Here is a 23,475-nt window from a genome sequence, read left to right on the forward strand (position 1 = left end):
GTCAGAACTATTCAGCTAAGGTGCTTCAAAATTTCTCACAGAAACTGTGAGATAATAAATGTTTGGTCTTTGAAGCTGCTATTTTGTGGTGATTTATTGTGCAGGAATAGCTAACCAATACATGAACAGAAAGGAAATAGGAGAACAAAAGCTAATATCTATCATGTTCCTTTAACCCTAATCCTCATTTATTCTCAGTTTTTTAGATGATCTCTAGCTTATGCTGAATTCTGTCTTTAATAGAAAATTGTGTTGTATCTTAGTTTTTATAGCCCTTCTATAATAAAGAGTATATTCAGGTAGGAAAAAAGTCATCTTTATTGTTTAAAAAAGTCTGACCTGATTATATAATATATTAACCCTAATTATATCAAGAAAGGAGTAGGGGATATTGAGATGCTAGCAAATATGTGAGATAAATTTTTCTGAACCTCCTATTTGAAAAGTTTTTTAAAGAACCGATGTCCAGAATTAAAACTGCCTAAGGAAACTCTAAAAGTTACCTTAGTGCCATTCATTTTATTTATTAATTTATTCAACAATTACTTGAGCACCTTTTCTGTTCTATAGCTATACTAGACATTTAGTTCTTTGCCCTTGGTCACCTTTCAGCTTTCAACAATTGAGTGTCTTTATCATAAATCAACAGAAGGACATCTACCTTTTTATTTCATATCTGTCTTTGAAGGGTTATATGAAATACATCATCATTTGGATTTAAAATCACATCTTTCTCATCTTTTATCCCTCGTGTTTTTAGTACAGTGATGATCATATACCTATGTGGTACCCAAGTAGGGTTTTTTAAAGAAAAACCTTCACACTTAGGATTTTAACCTCAGCTGTAAAAAAAAGGTATGAATGTTGTTTTCATTGGTTCTTTTCTTTGACTATTTTAATGAGCCAGTTAAGATTTGTTTTTGTTTTTGTTTTTAAATGCTAGCTCATATTTGTTACAAGAACATTTCTAAAGTGCTTCTCCGACCATAGAACAGCTCTTTTTGTTTAGATATGCTAGATTGGTCACAAAACCCATAAGACGCACCTTTCAACAGGCTTGTGGTTCTAAGAAGAAAAGATCTCAGATTTCATGTTTTTGGGAAGAAGAAAGATGACACTTAATTGATCTGAAGTGAAAATTGTCTTCTTTCTTTTGGCTACTGAGAAATACTTGACTAACTTACTCTTTTAGAATTTGATAGTATCATTTCTGAGCCAAAATGATTTAAGAGATTATGATATACACTTTTTTTTTAAGATTTAAAAAAATCTTAGGGGTTTAGTCTCACAATCCTGAGATCATGACCCTGGCCAAAATCAAGAGTCGGATACCCAATGAATAGACCCACCACAACACCCTGTGAATAGGCATTAGTTAGCTAGCAAATGGATGTTATATTACTGTGACTATCACCATCCTACATTAAGTAGTTGCTCATGGTTGAGTTCCCAAAACCTTAGTATACTTCAGATTGAATTTTATTATCTAACAAGGGAGCAAAAGAACTGTATAACCTTTTTGTGTGATGTTTTGTTATTTACATTTTTTTCTTGACTCTTAGACTAATAATACTTCTTCAAGTAGAATATTTGGATAGTTAGAAAATTGTAAAGAAGGAATCAGGAATCATTTATTCCTACCCAGAAATAACCACTATTAATATTTTAGATACTTCTACCTAGGTTTTTCTTTGTTCTTTTGTATTGTATTCGAATGCATACTTCTTTTTTTAAGTACCATGAGAATCAGTCTCTTCTTTGTTTTGATTGATTGTGTGTGTGTTTTAAAGATTTTACTTTTTTTTTTTTTAAAGATTTTATTTATTTATTCATGAGAGACACAGAGAGAGAGAGAGGCAGAGACAAAGGCAGAGGGAGAAGCAGGCTCCATGCAGGGAGCCTGACGTGGGACTCGATCCCGAGTCTTCCGGATCACACCCTGGGCTTCAGGCAGCGCTAAACCGCTGCGCCACTGGGGCTGCCCAAAGATTTTACTTTTAAGTCTCTATACCCAGTGTGGGGCTCAAACTCATAGCCCCAAGATCTAGAGTCTCATGCTCCACCAACTGAGGCAGCCAGGTACCCCTCGATTGTGTTTTGAAAGGCGTTCATTTGCATTGCTGACGGTAGTGATAGTAGTAATTGGAATGTAAGTAGTATAAATCCTAAAATTTGAACTCACAAAGTCCAACTTCAGAGTTTTTGTATTTAGTCATTATAATCGTGTAACTGTTGCCAAACAATTTATTTAACCATTCATGTTTTATTGAACATTTATTTTATTTCCCACAGACTCTTAACCTTAATTTTTGTTGGTATTTCCAAGTGTGACCTTAGGATAGAATCCTAGAAATAGATTTATCAGTTAAAGGACTGTGTAAAGATTTATATAGTTACTAGGAACTATGTAACTGCTGCCTCATAACTAAAAAACAAATTTACAGACAATAATTCCTGAAAACATAATACCACATTTGGTATTAGGTATTAGTCAAGCTAACTTTATTAGAAAAAGTAGTTTAGTTTGTGTGTTGATTAATCTAGGGTGGAGGACTTGTTTACTTTTTTCTGTTTTTGTAAGATATCATAATCTTGATACATTTATCATTCTTTCCATATTGTTTCATTACTGCTTACTGTGCTAAGATTCTATATGTGCTATTAATGCTTTTAGACAAAGCTCATAGACAAATGCAAGATTAAAAACCCCGCAGTTTAGTGTGTTCTTACCCTTAAGCTAATCAAATGAACTAAAGGAATCTAATGAACAGAATAGAAGATAATTGTGTTCAAATCTAAAATGAATTGTTGTACTGAGTGCTGTACCAAAATATTAATGGTGATTTTACTGGGCTTGTGGAATAGTTATAATTTTTTTCTGTGCTTCCCAAGTTTGCATATTTGAGTATATAATTTTAAATACCAAAGGAATAGCACTTTTGGTAGCATTTTTAACATGCAATGCTAAAATTTAAGACATCCTTATCAAAGAACATTTTAAAATTCTTTCATCATGTTAAAATTAATAATATAATTACTAAAATCTTCTTGTTGGATATAACCCAGCCATGCATTTTCAAACCTGTGTTTTGTAATACACAACTACAAGAGTCCAGTTCTTGAGCAATAGGTAGACTGGTAATACTTTTTTCACACCTAATTATTTGTTGGAGTCCTGTATTTAAAAAGGTTTGCAGAACAACGCTAAGTTGTCTCTACTCAGAATTACACAGTAAGAGGGGACAAAGTGGGAAGAGAAGCAAAGTCTGTTTCTGTTTTCTATGCAACTGTCATCTAGCCTTATGTCCTGATAGAGAGCTACAGCTGGAATTATTTTATTGGCTTTACCCAGCATCCTTTTGCCTATACACATAAAATTGCTTTAGTAGTCTTAGAAGAAGAAAAAGCTAAACAATCTCATAGCAACCATAGGAGAATAATTATTACACTAGCCTCTGAGAGTGAAACAGATTTCCATTGTACATCAAATATTGGCATAGGTTACTATATAGATAATACAGATAAGCCTATGCCAGCACAATCCTAAAAACATTGAATATGAATGTATATGACTGCTATAGATAATTTTTTTAAAGCTGGAGATCATGCAAATGTGTGTATCGTGTTAAATTTTCTGCTTTTGTGAAGGATTTTTGGCATTTCTCACCAACCAACTTTAGAAAATGTCCATGTTCCCATAGTAATGGTTAGTTTTAAGGGGTTGTAATTCAGTTAAAAACATTCAAATTTGACTAAATGTGAATACTTACTTGTATCCAACTTACGTGTTGTGGTTATTATTAATTTAAATATGGAAAATAGTACAGGTAATGTTTTTGGAAAATAACAAAATATTTTTCTTACTAGATTGGCAAAAGATCAGTAAGTAGTAAAACCCAGTGTGAACAGTGATGTGAGGAAATGGTCCCTCAGTCGTATATTATTGAGTGGTTTTCAAATAATACATAAGCTCCCTATAAAAGTAGCTTGGTAATATAATGGGAATATATGCATATTCTTTATTCAGGGATTCTGTTTATGGGAATTAATCCTGAAGAAATAATATTACCACTGCATCAGATATACGTATAAGGACGTGCATTGCAATATATATAACAAAAGGTTGGAAGTAATCTAAAAGTCCATCAGTTGTCTTGCTTAGAGAATAGTTGACACACACAAATACTGAACTTTGCAAGCATTTCAAAGCACAAGGTACATACATCTTTATATGTTGATGCGATAAGAGGCCCATGATATATTATGAAGTGAAAAAAAAGCATCACACAGATAGAATGTCTACAATATAAATGGAATCATATTTGTACATAGGATATGAGCCAAGGTACATGCATGAAGAAGTCTGGAAAGCTCTGTGTCAAATAATAGTAGCTGTTATTCCTTGGGATTGGGATTATGGGAACAATTTTTTTGTGTAATTTGAATTTTTACAGTTATTAAAATTATTTCATTTGTGGGTGAAGTTTTTTTTGTTAAGGAGTTCTTTTTCTACATTTTTTTTATCCTGTTATGCCAAATTTACTCCCGAGATTTCATATTATTATAATGTGATCTGGCTTGTGGATGGTTACATATTAGAGATTATTCATAGAGATATTCACTGTATGATAGGCATAATTATAAATTCTAGAGATAAAATGTCTCTAGACTAGGCAAGGTCTCCCATTACTGACTGTGGGTAGAAATAAAGAAAAGAACACTTAGTATATAGGATGATAGATACAAGTATATTTGAGTAACTTTAGAGGAAGGAATGATTAAGTTGGGAGTGGATCAACAAAGACTTTTTAAGAGATTTTATAGCTGATGTTACAAAGAGTTTTTCTTGTGGAAAAATTGAAAATAGTCATTGTGGGCAGAGGAAATGACCTGTACAAAGAATAAAAGTGATAAGATGGTAAGAAACAAGTGCATCAATATTTTTGAAACCAAAATATTTGAGGATGAAATAGTATTAGGAGCCATGGTAAAATAACAAACCTATGCATTCTTTTGTTAGTTCTTTTCTTCATTCTTAGAATTTCTTGTTTGCAGAAAGAAAATACTATGTAATTTTTAGTAAGACTGATCCATTATTGTAGAAATAAATAGTAGATAGATACGTAAGAGTGATAACGCCTGGGTTTGGTGAGAATGTAGATGTGTGAATTGTTAGAACTGCCTTGGAAACTAATTTTTATTATGTAAACTGGAACGTAGGTAATTTACCATTTTTATTCCTGGATATTTACCAGAAAAAAACTTGTACATATATACAGCAAGATCTGTAAAAGAATGTTCTTAACATCATTGTTTGAAATAGCAGAAAATTTTAATTGTTTCATTTTAAGCAAGTTACTTAATCTCTCTCCTTTTTTAAAGGATTTTATTTATTTATTTTGGAGAGAGAGCATGCAAGCTGCATGCATATGCTAGTGCACACAGCAAGGGGTGGGGCAGAGGGAGAGAATACCAAGCAGGCCCCATGCTCAGCAGGAGGCAGGGCTCAATCTCTGGACCTGAGATCATGACCTGACTTTAAATCAAGAGTCAGATACCTAACTGACAGAGTCATCTAGGCACCCCTGTATCGTCTCTTTGAGCTTTAATTTCTTTATGTGGTCTGTAGAGAGGGAATACTATCTACTTTGAAGGGTTGCTGTGGGGATATAGATGAGTTAACTCATGGAAAGTACTTGGGGCGATATCTGATACTCAATATGTGTTAGTTATCATTGCTACCAAGAAGTGACAGTGAATGAGCTATTGCTATACATGTCAACATGAATGAGTTTAGCTCCCCCAAAAGTAAGTCCCTTATAGCATCATATCAGTCAAATAAAATTCAGAAGCATCTGCAACTAAATATTCTTTAGCAAGAACACTTGTGTGGTAAAACCATAGAGTACGAAAATGAAAAAAAAAAAACAACTTTAGGATTGTGTTTTCCTGTTGGTAATCAAAGTAGGGGATGAAAACATGGAGAAACAGATAGCAGCCATTATGTTATTGGTTATATTCTCTTTCTAAAGTTGAGTAACAAGTATACACATTCTTTTCATTCTTTAAGTCATTATGTATATGTAATTCTTTATAGAAAATATTTCTTTAGGGAAATACCAAATATGTATCAGTGTTTATCTATCCTGGTACTGAAAAAATTTTAAAATATTCTATCAGACAAACGAGATCATGTCATTACTGACAGTTCTATACCTTTCTTTCATTTAGCTGTTGTGAGTGCTGTGTATAGATCTTTTTATTGGCTGTATAGAATTCCACCATTCATACATATGTGTGTGTTTGTGTGTATATGTATTTATAATTTTTAACCAGCCCTCTGCTGATATAACCAAAGGATGTTTTCTTTTTTTTCCTATTCTTTTTTGTTAAAGTAGTGCTACCATAATTTGTGTGTGTGTGTGTGTGTGTGTGTATCTACGTATACAATCACTTGCTCAAAGAATTGCACTACCACCAGCAGTGCAAAAATATTCCTGTTTCCCCATGTCTTTGTTGGCACGAAGTATTATCTTTTCTAGTCTATATAAAAAAATTGGCATTATGTTTTTATGACTTTAATTAGAAATGAAGCTCAATCTTTTCACGTATTTATTTCCTTTTTTCCCCTCTATGAAATAAAATTGGACTTTTATCTTGCATGTCAGTGTTGTCTTGGGGGGGGGGCACTTCTACAGATTTGTGTAAATTACATTTCTTATGAAGATGTTCCTTAGAGGATCCCTGGGTGGCGCAGCGGATCCTGGAGACCTGGGATCGAATCCCACATCGGGCTCCCGGTGCATGGAGCCTGCTTCTCCCTCTGCCTGTGTCTCTGCCTCTCTCTCTCTCTGTGTGTGACTATCATAAATAAATAAAAATTATTAAAAAAAAAAAGAAGAAGATGTTCCTCAGATAATACTGATTTTCTTCCCTTCTACTTTCCTATCTTGTATGTACAGGATTCCCCAACAGAGCTTTGATAATTGGAAATCTTAGAAGGGTTCTGAGCAAAAAATCAAATAGATTTGCATGAATAGCCTTCCCCAAGGCTGGAAACCAGGAGATCAGTTAAAATCCTACTGAAATAAGATACGCAAAAAAGATAGTAAGGGCTTGCATGAGAAAAAATGGATTTGAAAGATACTCAGAAGATGAACTTGCTTAGAAAATAATTTTTTTTAATCGATGGGTATTTTGCACGAATCCAGAAGGGGTTGGGGCAAGGGTTGAAGAATGTCTTAATTGATTTTTTCAGATACAGAGTCAGGGAAAAATATATTTAAGCCAAAAAGCATACGACTAATTCCTTCATTGAATTACTTGGATATTTTAATAGAATATATTTCAAAATATGACAATTCTGTATCACAAACAAGGGAGAAAGTATATACTTAGATTTTAAGAGAAATTGTGGTCAACATAAAAGTAAGCAAGTTCTAGAAAAATTGGAAAATTACTCATAATCATCAGCAAGCATAGGTATTAACATTCCTCTTTATATCCTTTCATTTTTATTTTTTATGATTATGATAATACTGTACATAAAATTTTGCATATTGACTTTTTAACATTATGCATTTCCCCAGATAGCAGATATTATTCATAAGCCTAATTTCAAATGACCACTCAGTATAAAGTAGGCATACCATAATTTATGTAACCATTCCCTTATTTTGGGGACATTTGGGTTATTTCTTCATTTTTGCTTTTAAAAGTAATTCTGAGAACAATACTTTTTCCTAAAGCTTCTTCCATTTAGTACTTTTTTTTTTTTTTGCTAGATTCAAGAATTTTTCAAAGTGTTTGTTTTAAAAGTTTTTGATAGTTCTACTAAAATCACTTTTCATAAATGGTTGTTCCAGATTTTACTTGTCTATATAGAGTTAGGAATGAATAAGAATGGCCATTTTACTTATCACCACTTTTTTTTTTTAAACTTTGTCATATACATCTAAATTTATAAACTGCTGAAGGAGGTATAATTAAGTAGTAGGAAAATATTCTCCCAGTTTAGGATTCTATAAAAATGTTAGTTTGTTTCTCACAATATTGTAAGTTCTAAACTCTACAACAGATTGAGGTGGGGGAGGGGGGGTGCTTTTACCATATGAGACACCTGAAGGATGTTTTTGTTATTTATTAGCTGAGACCCATTTAGGTGCATAGTTATAAATTTACTGTTTTATATGAACTGCAGTTAGGTTAATTCTAGCTATTTTGTCAAACATTTTTAAGTCCAGCTAAATCATGTGTTACCCAAACAATAAACACATTTTTATTTATTTAATAATGAAATAACACTCTTGATAGTTGCCTTTAAAAAGTAAATGAATTCTTAACCAAAAATAAGTTTTTGCGGGCAGCCCAGGTGGCTCAGTGGTTTAGCACTGCCTTCAGCCCTGGGCATGATCCTGGAGACCAGGGATTGAGTCCCGCATCAGGCTCCCTCCATGGCATCTGCTTCTCCCTCTGCCTGTGGCTCTGCCTCTCTCTCTCTCTCTCTCTGTCTCTCTCTCTGTCTCTCATGAATGAATAAATAAAAATCTTTAAAAAAAAAAAAAGTTTTGCTTAATGTACAGAATATAAGTAGAATTAACCCAAGTCAGTAGAGTAAAATACTTGTGTCATGTAACAAGTTTTTGTTGTTCAGATACGGATTTTTCAGTAGGCTTTATTTTACCTTACAAATCTTTTTTTTTTTTTTAATATTTTATTTATTTATTCATGAGAGACACAGAAAGAGAGGCCAAGACACAGGCAGAGGGGAAGCAGGCCCCATGCAGGGAGCCTGACGTGGGACTCGATCCCGGGTCTCCAGGATCAGGCCCTGGGCTGAAGGTGGCGCTAAACCGCTGAGCCACCAGGGCTGCCCTTACCTTACAAATCTTAAATGACTCCTCAGATTGGAATTCAGTAAAAACAACCTGATCCAAATGGTTGTCACCATTATAATTATTTTGTAATTGCTACTGATGTTACTTCTACTACTACAACTACAGTAATAATTCATGCTTATTTATAGATTTTAATCTGAGTATCTCAGGTAACCCCAAAGTTATTAGTACAAATATACCAACTTATAATAAACCCATAATTTAGAGAAGTTAATTTCTTAAATGTTAACCTTCCCACCTCTCATGTTTTTCTTTTATTCAGTTTGCTTATGATTTTAGACAATTAACTTGAGTCATTTATTTTCAAAAGTGTCTAGAACATGGAAATATATTTCTTGAAATTTTTACTGTTTCTAGTTTTGATCATGCATTTTGAAAGAGTGTGTTTGCTGGTTATAAGTATTTAACCAACTTCTTTCCAGTAATTAATTTAGCATTAACTATCAACACATAGGGACAACTGTGATGAAAATTAACTTAAAAACAATTAACTGGGTTTAACATATTTAGTTTTCAATGATAACACATTCTCAAATATATTTTTAAAGGTTTAATTGCTTTAGGGCATTTTCACATTTATTATCATCTCACTAAATCCTTAAGAAAATCCATGTAATAAAATAGCATAGATATTAAAAGTATTTGGTAATTGAGAAAACCAATTCCAAAGAAATTATTTTTTTAAAAGATTTTATTTATTTATCTGACAGACACAGATAGCAAGAGAGAGAGCATGAGCAGGGAGGAGAGGGAGAAGCAGGCTCCTCACTAAGTAGAGAGCCCTACATGTGGCTCCATCCCAGGACCCGGGGATCATGACCCAAGCTGAAGGCAGATAGATGCTCAACTGACTAAGCCACCCAGGTGCCCCAATTCCAAAGAAATTAAATGTCACAAGCCTACTTTGTTCCAGAGCAAAGGACTAGAACGTGAATTTATAAACTAAAATATGTTAGCTATTTTGTGAATTCTATTGCTCCGTTTTGGAGCACCAAATTAAAAAAAAAATTTTTTTTTAAAGCTCATAAAGGTTTATACCTTTAAGATTATTACTCCTGTTGTAATTACTCCAATTATTTAAGGTTAAGCCAGTGAAGGTATTTCTGTCATTTTTATTTGGCTGTCACAATCTTTTCAAATAATTATATGGTAATAAGAAAAGTAATGGCAAATAATGATCTCATTTCTTTAAAAAAAGCATGTCATTAGGGACTGTCATTGGGCATATCCCATATCTTTCATTCAGTGAGGTCATGGACTGCTGTTTTCTCTTTTGATCCCCTGTATCTTAAGCACAGCACAGTCCTTGGTATATACTTTTTTAACTTGTGAGATAACACTTCCAGTTGATTTGTATTCTCTAATAATTTCTTTATTTTCTGTGTATGTGTATCACTTCTGGTTAAAATTTAAAGCTTTATTTTAATTAGATTATCTTTCTCACGAGCCATAGTTAGGTTTCTAATTCTTCCTATGTAGTTTTCTCTTAGGAAGCCCATTTTGCTCATAAAGCTGATTTATTATTAATATTTTATTTTGACCTGGCCTCTAATCATGATTGTTTGAGTTTGGGGAATTGCCATTTATGTGATGGTAGTGGTAAATAATGATTTGCTAAATACTTGCTAGACTGAAAGGATCTTAGTTTGTTTTTGTTTATGTTCTGGCAACTAATGAATTTTGGGGATTATTCCCTTTAGGCAACTGAAGAGGATACTTCCAGTTCTCTAGTGAAAGATCATCTTTTCCAGCAAGAGACAGTTGTTACCAGTGAGCCATATAGAAGCTCAAGACCTTCTGCCTTTGAAGATCTGAATGCCAGAAGAGTTTACTTGCAAAACCCAGCCAATCAGGTGAGAAGATTAAATACTTTTCAGTGTGTTATTCATATGTATAGAAATTGGATGTATTAGAGAAGGACATTAAGACCATCTCCTTTTATTAGACAAAATAAACAAAAATCTAAGGAGAATGTGACTTACTCAAACCATAAATTTGACATCACATTTTTTGATGACAAAAGTGAAAAAGAAAGTATATTACATTTTCATTATCTGGGAGAAAAAGGCATTTCAGTCTCTTAGGAACCAAAAGTTTCCTGAGCTTTACGTGAAACTTCTCAGATCAGAGATACTATGAAAAATATCCCAAGCAAATATATCTGTGGCAAATACATTGATAAATTTCATAGAGTTGTTTCTTGTAGCTTCACCTCACATACTAATAATGTACTCCTAAATCCGCTCAGTGAAAGTGTTTCCTTTGGGTATTCAACCTTCTAATTGCTCCAGCTTGATCTCAAAAGGAAACCTTAATGATAGGCTATAACTCTATTTTCATGCCATTCACAAATGTTACCAAATCTGTCAGACCATTCTTGACTCCATTTCTCTTAGTGGTATTAACAAGTGCTTTCATTGTTAAATAAGCATTTTAGTTGTTTTCTTTGTGAACTCATGTGGTTTAAACCATACCCTATGGTATATGTCTACAAAGTCAGAAGCCAACCAAAGTGGTTTTTAAAAAATGTTTTAAAATATTTATTCTTCTTGGGTGCGTGCGTGGCTCAGTCAGTTAAGCAACTGCATTCAGCTTGGTTCATGGTCCCAGGGTCCTGGGATTGAGTCCTTCATGGGGCTCCCTGTTCAGTGGGGAGTCTGCTTCTCCCTCTCACCCTCCTCTCTCATATTCGTGTGTGCATGTGTACACTCTCTCTCAAAAAATAAAATATTTCTTGATAGATGATATTTATAAGATGCATCAATGTCCAGGGCCATAATAGCTATGACTAAAGCCTACCTGATTCTCATTTAATGATTCTCATTTTAACTTGAGCGATCTCAAACATGCAGCTTGTTAGGGAAGAAATTTACTTTGCATTTGCTCTTCCATCTATCTGGAACACTTTTCCCCTAGATCTTCACCGAGTTTGCTCCTGATTTAAGGTCACTTCTTCTGTGAAGCCTTTCCTGGGCACTCTAAATAAAATAGCAACTTTTCTATTTCTATATCCCTATTCTCCTTTATTTTTCTTCATAACACTTATCATTTCCTGACTTTATTATTTTTCTGTTTGTACTTTTTATTTGTTCCCTGATAACTTTAGAAACCCAGAAGTTTCTGAATGAAGTGAGCCTCTGGTTATTGAATGAGACAATGAATAAATGCTAACAGCATCACCTTGGAAGCAAATGATGTTTGGACTCTGTTTATTCCTGGTCCTATCATTCAGCATTTAGGATCATTTGGTTTTACAAATAACATATCCATTCAAAGTAGCTTAAGGAGGGCAGCCCGGGTGGCCCAGCGGTTTAGTGCCACCTTTGTCCCATGGCGTGGTCCAGGAGACCCGGGATCAAGTCCCACGTTGGGCTCCCTTCATGGAGCCTGCTTCTCTCTTTGCCTGTGTCTCTGCGCCTCTCTCTCTCTCCCTGTGCGTCTCTCATGAATAAATAAATAAATCTTAAAAAAACAAAACAAAACAAAAAAACAAAGTAGCTTAAGGAAATGGACTTTATTTTAGTGACTCAGTGGCATTCCTCAGAATTCATTTTAGAATAAATAACAGCTAGAGCTATTGAGATGCTAGGCATTAGCTTCTCTCCCTACTCCCACCCTTGCCCTCTATCTTATTCATATAAACTCAGCATGGCCATTTTTCTCTGTTTCTCTTTACATATCCCTTCTCTTCTTTTTCTCTGTGGCCTAGGTTCTTCGTTGCTTCATTGATTAGTAATGTATTATGACTATCAGAGTGTCAGGCTCAGCTCTTTAGTTGACATGACTGACATTCCAGCCTAGATCCCTATAGTCCCAAACTAATTCCATATTCTTATAAGAAGGAAGTGATTGGCTCAACTTAGGGCAAGTTTATTTATAAATTCTGTATGGCTGTCCATTCCAAGGTTGCAAGATGGGCCAATTAGGTAAAGAAGAGATAAAATGATGCACACTCCATCCAACATTGCCATTCTTATTCTAGTCTATCTTACAAGTATATGGTTTGCCTTTGGGTCAAATGCCAAATCCTGGTTTAATCCTAATTACAGCTGATGGGCAGAGTGGCAAGGCGAATCATGGCAACCTTTGAGCAAGGAGATGTTTCTTTTTGTCTTGTGTAAATTTAAGCCGTGAGTTTTATATTTCCTGCCTAAACTTGTTATTTTTCCATTTTGCATAAGGTCTGTTTGCTTAATAGACCCAAACTAGGCATTGGGGAAAAGTTATTCCCTGGACAGAAATGTCTCCAACAGTGGGTAAGATCTTGGGCTTCAGATGCAGGCAGATCTAGTTTTAAATCTCGTCCTTTTAATTTACTTACAATTACAAAACTAATGCTCTCCATCTTCCTGTTTCCTCATATGTAAATATCAGTAATAATAAAACTTACTCCCATAGTATTATTTTAGGGGCTAAAGCAGATCACTGATTGATGCATTGATATGTATTTGAGATATATGCATGTGGTAAATGTCAGAGCACTTACTATGTGCTGGGCCCTATTTTAAGCCCTGAGAATAGCTGTCAACAAGAAAGGTATGAGCCCTAGCCTCATGAAAGATAGAAATGCTGGTAAGGGAGACAGGCAGTAAATAAGTTAAACCAATAATATTTCTGATAGTGATAGTGCTATGAAACAAAGTAATGGGAAGTAGAATAGTATGAATATAAAGGGGGACTTCTACAGATCAATAAAATGATAGGGAAAATCCTCTGGGGAGCTTTTTATATGGAGATATGAATAATATCAAAACGAACATAATAGCCATATGAAAATCCAGGGATGAGGGACGGGTTATCCAAGCAGCAGCTTGGTATTTCAGAGAAACAGGCTGATAGAGCTGCAGTTTAGTGAGTAAAGGTGTAGTATATTACTACAAGTTAAGAGAGAATTTGATAAGGTTTGGATAGGACAGACTATTGGGAAGAATTGGACTCATTTTCTAGTTTCAATGAAAAGCAGTTGGAAGGTTTTTAAACCTCCAGTAAAGGTCTCATTTGCATTTTTAAAACATTATGGTTTCTGTGCGGAGAATAGACAGTTAGGATATGGTCACAAGTGGAATTAATACCAATTTTGAAGACTATTGTTTTTATCCAGGTAAAAGATTTTGGTGATTTGGACTAGACAGAAATGATGAGAAATGATTACATAAGGAGTAAATTCTGGAGGAAAAACCAAAAAAGTCTTGAAGAAAGATTAGAGTCCAGGATGCCTTCTGAGTTTGAGGTCTAAGCAGTTGAATGAGTGATGTTGCCATTATCTGAGATGGAGAAGACTGGGAGAGTTACCTCTGAAACCACTCCCACTTCTCAGTCCTGTCAGAGAGCACAGTGGATGATTTGCCTAATATTCAGAGGTTGTATGTTACGACATGTAGGCTTTTATATTCTCAATGACTAGTATCATGATTAAATAAACTGCCATGATTATCTCATGGTGGTAAAAGATGGATCTTAAACATTTCTTGTGATCAGATAGGTTTTTTTTTATCAGATAGTTTTTAATTGTTTACTTAACTGAAATTTTACTTTCCCCACCGACTTCAGATTTTATAGCTCCTTTCATGTTCATGTTGGCCATTTATCAAATATCATCTATTGCTAGGGTTTTTCTTCCTTCTCAGAAGATAAGACTCTTGTTTCTTTGATAGTGTTTGATTGTCTTAATTTGTTCTGTCAAACATGGGTCTCTGTTCCCCCAGAAAGTACAACTGCAATTATAGTGATACTCTTTACATTTTTCCCCCTCTAGTATCATAGTAGAAGTGGCATAATGAAACCTATTACTTTTTTTTTTTTAGACCTGTTAGTATTTTTTCCTGATGTTTTGCATACATAAAAAAACTTTACTGAAAGCAACACTCAGATTTCTGAGAATCATCCTGGTTTTACTTTGGAAGATGACTTTCCTTCTCATATTTAATTATTTGCAGATTAGTTGTTAAAGTGTTATATGTGTTTTCATGTTTAATAATTTTATCTGACTTTTGTAATTGTCTTAGGAAATCAAGAAGACTATTTAAGAGATTTTTATAGTCTTTTGGTACTTCACTAATTGCTCTTGATTCCAGTATTTCATTTTAGCAGAGCCAGTATCTTTAGTTTTTATCACTGAAGAAATTCATGCATAGGATCGTTAAATACCTTAACAAAGTCACTAGATTAATACTTACTGAATTATTAGAATTCTGAGATTATTTACAAATGTTAATGTTTCTACCTTCATCCTTTTTCCTCCTTTTGTATTCTAGCACAGATTAAAATATTTCGTTTTATGGCAAACAAGCAGCTTTATATTTCATTAAGTCTGATAAGTATGGCCTATTAATTCTTATCATAGCTGGTCCCTAGTATATGCTGAGTACTGTTTAAAGCACTATATAACTCATATTGATCTTCACAACAACTGCTATGGCAAACTGCCTCATTTGGGGGACAGAAATTGTCTATAGTTTGTGCATGTTTTTTTCTAAGTTTACTATGAAATATTATAAGAAATTTAAGAAAAACATTAAAATATTGGTACAAGAAGGAAGAAAGTAATTTTAAGCCTGTCTTACTTTGAGAAAAAATAATAGCAAAAATAGAGGCTGAAAATAGTTCACTTACACTGTTCCAGGGATTTTGGAATCAAAATAATCCATCTGGAGTTATATTTGATCAGCACCCTCTAGACATCCTAGGAAATAAGATATTTAAGATTAGAGATACCCAGTTTGACACTTTTAAATACAAAATATGTTCTAGTATCTTGAGTGATGGGCAGAAGAAACTTACCAGTGGAGGAGAGAGTGGATATATGTACATCCTGAACTAGACAAGTGATTCCTATAGTTTGAGCAGTGAGAAAAAACTTGGTGAATGTACGGACCCCTGGGTGGCTGAGTGGTTGAGTGTCTGCTTTCAGTTTAGGGCATGATCCCAGGCAAGTCCCGCATCAGACTCCATGTAGGGAGCCACTTCTCCCTCTGTGTCTTTGCCTCGCTCTCTCTGTGTCTCGCATGAATAAATAAATAAAATCTTAAAAAAAAAAAAAACGTGAATGTAACACAAAGTTATAATAGACTAATATTTATGATCCCAGACCCTGGGAATTATTTGACCTACCTTTTTGGCTACCTATAAACTTTAAGCTACTCTTTTGACTGAAGGGAAGAAACTGAGCCCTTCTCCCAAAATGGCAATGATAGTGGTGGGAGTGGTTGAAGTCTGTGGTCAACATGAAGAAAAGTACAAAATAATGCTAGAAAACTGCAAACCGGGAAATAAACAACATTTGGCAGGAAGCTCTTAGCATAGGGATTTTGAACATGGTTTCTGGGTCTAAATTCCAGGCTTTTTACAATATTTTCCTTATCTCCAAGATTGATGTGACATAGAGAAACAAGAGTTACGTTTTATGAGTTTGTAGAACTAGACATTTAATTACACACATTTGCTGATGTTAAAATAAGCAAACTCAGTTTATTAGGAATTAGAATATAGCACGTATTCTCCTTTAAAGCTATGGTAGATATTACCTATGAATTTAATAAGTAATTACAGAAATTTCTTAACAGGAATAATACACACTTGTATTTGGCACAGCCCTGTTATAGTGGCATAATTTCTCCATTTGGATGTCACCCAATAGGCCTCACATGGTGAATTTCCCATAGTACAACAGAACGTGTCCTTAAATTTGAAGGTCAGAAACCATATTTTAGGGATCCCTGGGTGGCACAGCGGTTTGGCGCCTGCCTTTGGCCCAGGGCGCGATCCTGGAGACCCGGGATCGAATCCCACATCGGGCTCCCGGTGCATGGAGCCTGCTTCTCCCTCTGCCTCTCTCTCTCTCTCTCTCTCTCTCTCTCTGTGACTATCATAAAAAAAAAAAAAAAAAAAGAAACCATATTTTGTCAGGATGTTAAGACTGGAGTCATCTTTCATGGATTAAAATAATTAAATTTAAGAAAATGGTATGTAAAAATTAGAATGTAAAATTTAAGCCATCCTGTGGATTGTAGAACTAGAGGTAACTTGTTTAGTACATTGTCTACATAAAGTAGGTCTTTTATGAGATGTAGATCATTGCCCAAATCTAGCTTCATGCTTATATGCTCAGCAGAGTACTTATGTGCTTTGAATGTTTAATTGCCTTTGACTGGGTAGCTTGATGGAGCCTTCTTCTCTACAACAGAAGAACAATTTTGCCAAAAGGACTAGACTCCTTCCTTACTGTCAAGAAATATGAACAGTCTGAGATTTTATCCTGGCTAACAGGTTAACCTGCCAATTGTATGGATGCTGACAGAAGACAAGACTGGTAGATGAGAGACAAAGGACATTATTACTGTATAGCACAATGAAGTAGCATGAGGTTCATGTTTGTGTTGGTCCCCTGAACTTCCAAGTCCCACGGGGATGGTGCTAAGCTGCTCAGGGTGGATGTTGCACACTCTGGTTTGCATTGCAGCATTGGAACCCTGGGCTTAGGGAACCCAAAGTCTTTTATAAAGGATAGTAAGGTTTGCCTGATTTCTGCCAGGGAAGACACAGTGTCATAGTCATATTGGATATTAAACAAACCTAACTGAAAACAGGAAAGACACTATCTTTCATTGGTTTCGCTTTATACCCATCTTTGCATAGATAGTCTGAAACAGAGGCATCTTTCCTCATTAGATGTGCAGAAATGAGACCTATGGAGAATTGTTACCTAACATTAGCTGAAAAAAACACTAGCTTTTCCTCAAGTTATGCTTAGGTAGGCATTGTGTTTGTCTTTGACTCATTTTCTGTGCTTCCATGGGCTATTTAAATCCTTTTGATGGATAGGTACATTCTTTCAAAATGCTAATGCTCTCAGTCAGATATTAGTTAGGTCTAATAGGCCTAGAAGTCATTATGTCTCTTTTACTCGATTTTGCTTACTTTCAAGTTCCTGAAGGTCATTTCATTGTGGACAAATAAAGGCACATGTATCAGTGAGCTTCTGATAGAAAATTTATGACATATTTAATACATAGAAAACAATATATGTAGAAACCAGCAAACAAAGAGAGGAGCACCCCCAGTCCTATCCCCTTGCCTTCATTCTAGAGGTAACCATTACCTTGGATTTTGTTTGCTTTGCATTCCTGTGCTTTTCTTGGTATCTTCACCATTTATTTCTTCTTCTTTGGCCAGTGGATATTTCAGTAATTTCCATATTTTTGTTGTTATTAAACATACTGCTAGTACAAACTTTCTTGTTCCAACTATTCATATGCAAGAGTTTCTTCAGGTGTATAAGAATGGGCTTTTGACATTGATGTGTACAGAAGACTCTGGACAAATTAGACAAATTAGCATATAGGATTCATGTGTTCTATAACTAAGATATTTATTGAGCATTTGCAAAATTATAGATGATTTTTCCTTTATAAAATGATTTTCATTATGTAGTGTTCTATATGACCTTGTTCCCAAGCAATCCAAGTAATAAAATTTTCATTGATATTTCCCCATTTTGAGTTTTATATATAGGCAATATCTCTTAGTTAATGGTAGTTTTTCACTCTCTTTAAAGGTGTTTTTGATGAATTCTAAATTTTAATGCAACTGATTTACCCTTCTTTTCCTGATGCTGTTTCTACAAATTTCTCCCTATTTTTATCTCAAAGATTTTCTCCCTCTTCTAAAAGTTTTAAAGTTTTATCTGTAACCCACTTCAAATTAATTCCTCTTCTGTGGTAGGGAACCAGTTTTATTTTTTTCCATATAGATAATTAATTGTCCTCATACTATTTATTGAATTACTTCCCCCACTGATAAGCTGTGCTGCATCTTCATATATCAAGTTGCATGTTTTAGATCCTTTTTTTTTAAATCTGCCCAAATACTTACTTCATTCTGTGTTTACTTCAGGTCCCATTTTCTTCATGACACCATCCCAGACTATTGAATCCAGTGATTTCTTCCCATTAATTCCTGAATTCTTACATATTCCACCTTAAGTTATAATTACATAAGTTTATGTCAGTAAGGTTAAGAACCATTTTTTCTACATCATGCTTCCCATAATGCCTAGTACTATATATTTTTTAGGATATCAAATAGAGTTGAATATATTGAAACTAAAAGGAAAACTGGGAAATAGTAGCTCATAATTTTTCCCACTAGATAGAAGAAGGTAGACATTGGAGAATGCATAATAAAGACAGGTTAGAGAGAGTAAACACCATAATCCAGAAACTGTACTTCATCCTACATTAATCCTCTAGTCCTACCTCATGCTTAAAATTAGATTGCTTCTGTTCTCTTTATGGTCCTACTATGTGATTAAAGTGCTAATGAAAGTAAAATTATAAAACAGTAAGAAACAAGGCTGGGAATGAAATAACCTCTTTGAATCCTTAACTATTTTTATTTATTTTTATTTTTTATTTTTTTATTTTTTTCAACTTTTTATTAAACTTCTTTTTTGTTTAAGACACTACTAAGTAGTTGGTTCAAGTTGGATATATCCATTTAAATTCATTTTTGAATTAAAGTATACAAACTTTTTAATCCAACAATTTTACTTTTAGGAATTTGTGATGCAAATATATTTGAACATGTGTATTAAAAGTTATTGTATAAAGATATTGTTCAGCTGTGTTTATAATAGCAAAAGCTGGGGAAAGACTATATTAGACTAGTTACATAAATTAAGTCATTCATTCAATGGAATATTAAGAAGAAATAAGGTAAAGCTCTATGTATCAAACAGAAACGTATCTATAATGTAACAAGTGTAAGGAAGCACTAAATTTTCAAAGATCCACATAAATGCAAACATACATGAGTGTGTATGTAAATATATAGTGCCAAAGTGAAAAGTATCTCCAGTGGAAAGTTAAAATTGTTGAACCTACCTTGACACATCATAATCACCCACAGTCCATAATTTACATTTGAGTTCACTTTTAGTGTTTTGTATTCTGTGGATTCAGACAAATACATGACGTATATCCATCATTATGGTATCATTATGGCCCTAAAAATTCTGTGTCCCACCTATTCACCTCTTCTCTACCCCACAAAAACACAATTCCTGGCAACCACTTACCCTTTTATTACCTTTATAGTTTGCCTGTATCAGAAAGCCATATTGTTGGAATCATAAAGTATATCGCCTTTTCAGATTGTTTTTTTCCCTTAGTAATATGCATGTAAAATGCTTCCACGTCTTTTTTTTTTTTTTAAATACTGAATAATATTCTATTGTCTGGGTATACCACACTTTATCACCTACTGAAGGACATTTTGGTTGCTTCCAAGTTTTAGCAATCAAATATGAGCTGCTATAAACATTGGTGTACAGATTTTTGGGTGGACATAAGGTTTTGAATCTTTTGGATAAATATCAAGGAGTGCAATTGTTGGATCATATGGGGAAAATATGTTTAGTGTTACAAGAAATTACCAAATTGTCTTCCAAAGTAGCTGTAACATTTGGAATTCCTACCAGCAGTCAGTCAGTAAGGGTTCTGTTTCTCCACATCCTCCCCAGCATTTGGTGTTGTCAGTGTTCTGAATATTGGCCATTCTACTAGTTGTGTAGTGAAATCTCATTGTTTTAATTTGTATTTCCCTGATGACTTAAGGTATGTAGCATCTTTTCATTTCTTTACTTTCCATTTGTGTATCTTCTTGGTGAAGTGCCTGTTGAGATATTTAGCCCATTTTTTAAATTGAGTTGGTAGTTTATTTATTGTTTTTTAAGAATTCTTTGTATATTTTGGATAACATTCCTTTATTAGATATCTTTTACAAATATTTTCTCCCAGTCCGTGGTTTGTCTTCTTCTTATTTTGACATTGTATTTTGCAGAGCACATAGACTTAATTTTAATGAAGTTCTGCTTATCAGTTCTTTCTTTCATGGATTGTGCCTTTTGTGTTGTATCCGAAAAGTCATTGCCATAACCAGGGTTATCTTTCTGTTCCACTGATCTATTTGTTCTTTTGCCTGTACCACACTGTCTTGATTACTTCAGCCTGGAAGTAAGGTAACGTCAGTCCTCCAGCTTTAATTCTCCTTCAGTGTTATGTTGGCTATTCTGGGTCTTTTACCCCTTTCTGTAAACTTCAGAATCAGTTTGTCAATATCCACAAAATAACTTGCTAGGGTTTTAATTGGGATTGCATTTAATCTATAGGCCAATTTGGGAAGAACTGACATCTTGATATATTGAGTCTTCCAATCCGTGAACATGAGATATCTCTGCATTGATTTTCTTTTATTTTGTTCATTATCATTTTATAGATTTCCTCATACAGATGTTATATACATATTTTGTTAGATGTATACCTAAGTATTTCATTTTGGGGAGTGCTACTGTGAATAATAGTATCATGTTTTTATTTTTTTATTTTTTTATTTTTTAATAGTATCATGTTTTTAATGTCAAACTGTGTATTTATTGTTCGTATATAGGAAAGTGATTGGCTTTTTTATATAAATCTTGTATCCTGCAACTTTGCTATAATTGCTGTTCTTGGAGTTATTTTATCAATTCTTTCAGATTTTCCACATAGATGATTATGTCATCTGTGAACAAGGACAGTTTTATTTCTTCCTTTTCAATCTATATGCTTTTTATTTCCTCTTATTGAATTAGCTAGAAACTCTAGCTTTGGATTTGATCTTCTTTTTCTGTTTTTTTCTAAGGTGGAAACTTAGATTATTGTTTATAGCTTTTTCTTTTCTAATATGTATATACATAGCTGATGCTATAAATTTCCGTCTTAAGCACTTCCTTCACTCCATCCCACAATTTTCATTTCCATTTAGTTCGAAATACTTCTTAATTTCTCTTGATTTCTTCTTTGATCTACTTGCTATTTGGAAATTTGTTATTTTGTTTAATCTCCACATATTTGGGGAATTTTCACTTACCCTTCTGTTGCTGGTTTCTGGTTTATTTTATTTATTTGTTTGTTTGTTTATCTATTTTTAAAGATATTTATTTATTTATTCATGAGAGACACACAGAGAGAGGCAGAGACACAGGCAGAGGGAGAGGCAGGCTTCATACAGGGAGCCTGACGTGGGACTTGATCCCGGGTCTCCAGGATCAGGCCCTAGGCGGAAGGCGGCACTAAACCGCTGAGCCACCCGGGCTGCCCTGGTTTCTGATTTAATTCCTTTGTGGTCTAAGAGTGAACATTGTATAATTTCTATTCATTTAAATTTTATTAAAGTCTGTTTTATAGCCCAGAATGTGGTCTCTTGGTTAATGTTTATGTGAGCTTGAGAAAATACTGCTGCTAAGTAGTCTATAGGTTTCACTTAATATTCACTTGATTGATGGTGTTGGGTTCAGTTAGATCCTTACTGCTTTTATGCCTTTTGGGTCTTTCCATTTCCGATAGAGGAGCATTGAAGACTCCAGCTGTGGTAATAGGTACATTTATTTCTCCTTGCAGTTCTATCAAGTTTTGCCTTGTGTAATTTAATGCTCTGTTCTTAAGCATGTACCATTAAGGATTTCTAGGTCTTCTTAGAAAACTAATCTCATAACATTATATAATGCTCCTTTGTTTTGACCGATAGCTTTCCTTGCTTTGAAGTCTGCTTTGTCTGAAATGAATTAAATTTGCTTCCTTTTGATTAATGTTAGTATAGTGTAGTATTCTCCATTCATTTACTTTTACTCTATGTGTGTCTTTATACTTACAGTATTTTTTTGTAATTGGGTCTTAGCTTTTTTTATTCCCTCTGATAGTCTCTATTTTTTAACTGATACCTATAGGACATTAACAAAGTGATTATTGAAACAGTGGAATTAATACCTTTTTTTTTTTTTTTACAGTTTTCTATTTGTCACCTTTGTCCTCTGTTTCTATTTTTGCCTTTCACTTATTTTCTGTCTTTAGTGGTTTAAGTCAACATTTTATATGGTTTCAGTTTCTCCTTTTTTTAGCATGTAAATTATATTTGTTTTTACCTTTTTTGTGTGGTTGCCTTGTGGTTTGCAGTATGTAAGATATTAAACTTATCTGTGTTCATTTTCAAAGAACACTAAACCACTTTACAAGCTTTGGGATTACTTTATAATAACAAAATAATCCTAATCCCTTCTTCCCATCTCTTATATCATTGCTGTTATTTATTTCACTTTATATATATACATACATATGTATACATTATCATATATGATTGAATACGTTGTTATTATTTTTGAATAAGCTATTCTGTTAGCTCAATTAATAAGAAAAAATAAAATTTTATTGTGAAAATTATTTTATTCTTTCTTTAATATTCCTTTACTCTTATGAAGGTCTGAGTTTCTGATCTGTATTATTTTCTTTCTCTCTAAACAACTTCATAATATTTCTTATAAGGCAGACCTATTGGCAACAAATTTCTTCAGTTTTTATTTGCCTGAGAAAGTCTGTATCTCCTTTGAAGTTTGTTTGTTTTGTCAGGGCACAGAATTCTAGGTTGGCAGATTTTTTTCTTTCACCAACTTTATATATTTCACTCCATTTCCTTCTTATATGGTTTCTGAGGAGAAGTCAGATGTAATTATTCCTTTATAAGTAAGGTCTTTTTTTTTTTTTTTTTT

The 23,475-nt window shown here is 33.8% G+C and overlaps 1 protein-coding gene across 3 annotated transcripts in view; it reads left to right on the top strand.

The window, feature by feature from the left end:
* SPRED1 (sprouty related EVH1 domain containing 1) overlaps positions 1–23,475 on the top strand; it is a 121,178-nt gene that overhangs the window by 87,097 nt on the left and 10,606 nt on the right. For all 3 annotated transcript variants that reach the window (XM_072808717.1, XM_072808719.1, XM_072808718.1), the window contains exon 5: positions 10,598–10,750. In XM_072808717.1, the coding sequence (XP_072664818.1) occupies positions 10,598–10,750 (153 nt within the window). The remainder of the gene's footprint in view (positions 1–10,597; positions 10,751–23,475) is intronic.

Source organism: Canis lupus, chromosome 32 (genome assembly GCF_048164855.1).
Source record: "Canis lupus baileyi chromosome 32, mCanLup2.hap1, whole genome shotgun sequence".
Lineage (NCBI taxonomy): Eukaryota > Metazoa > Chordata > Mammalia > Carnivora > Canidae > Canis > Canis lupus.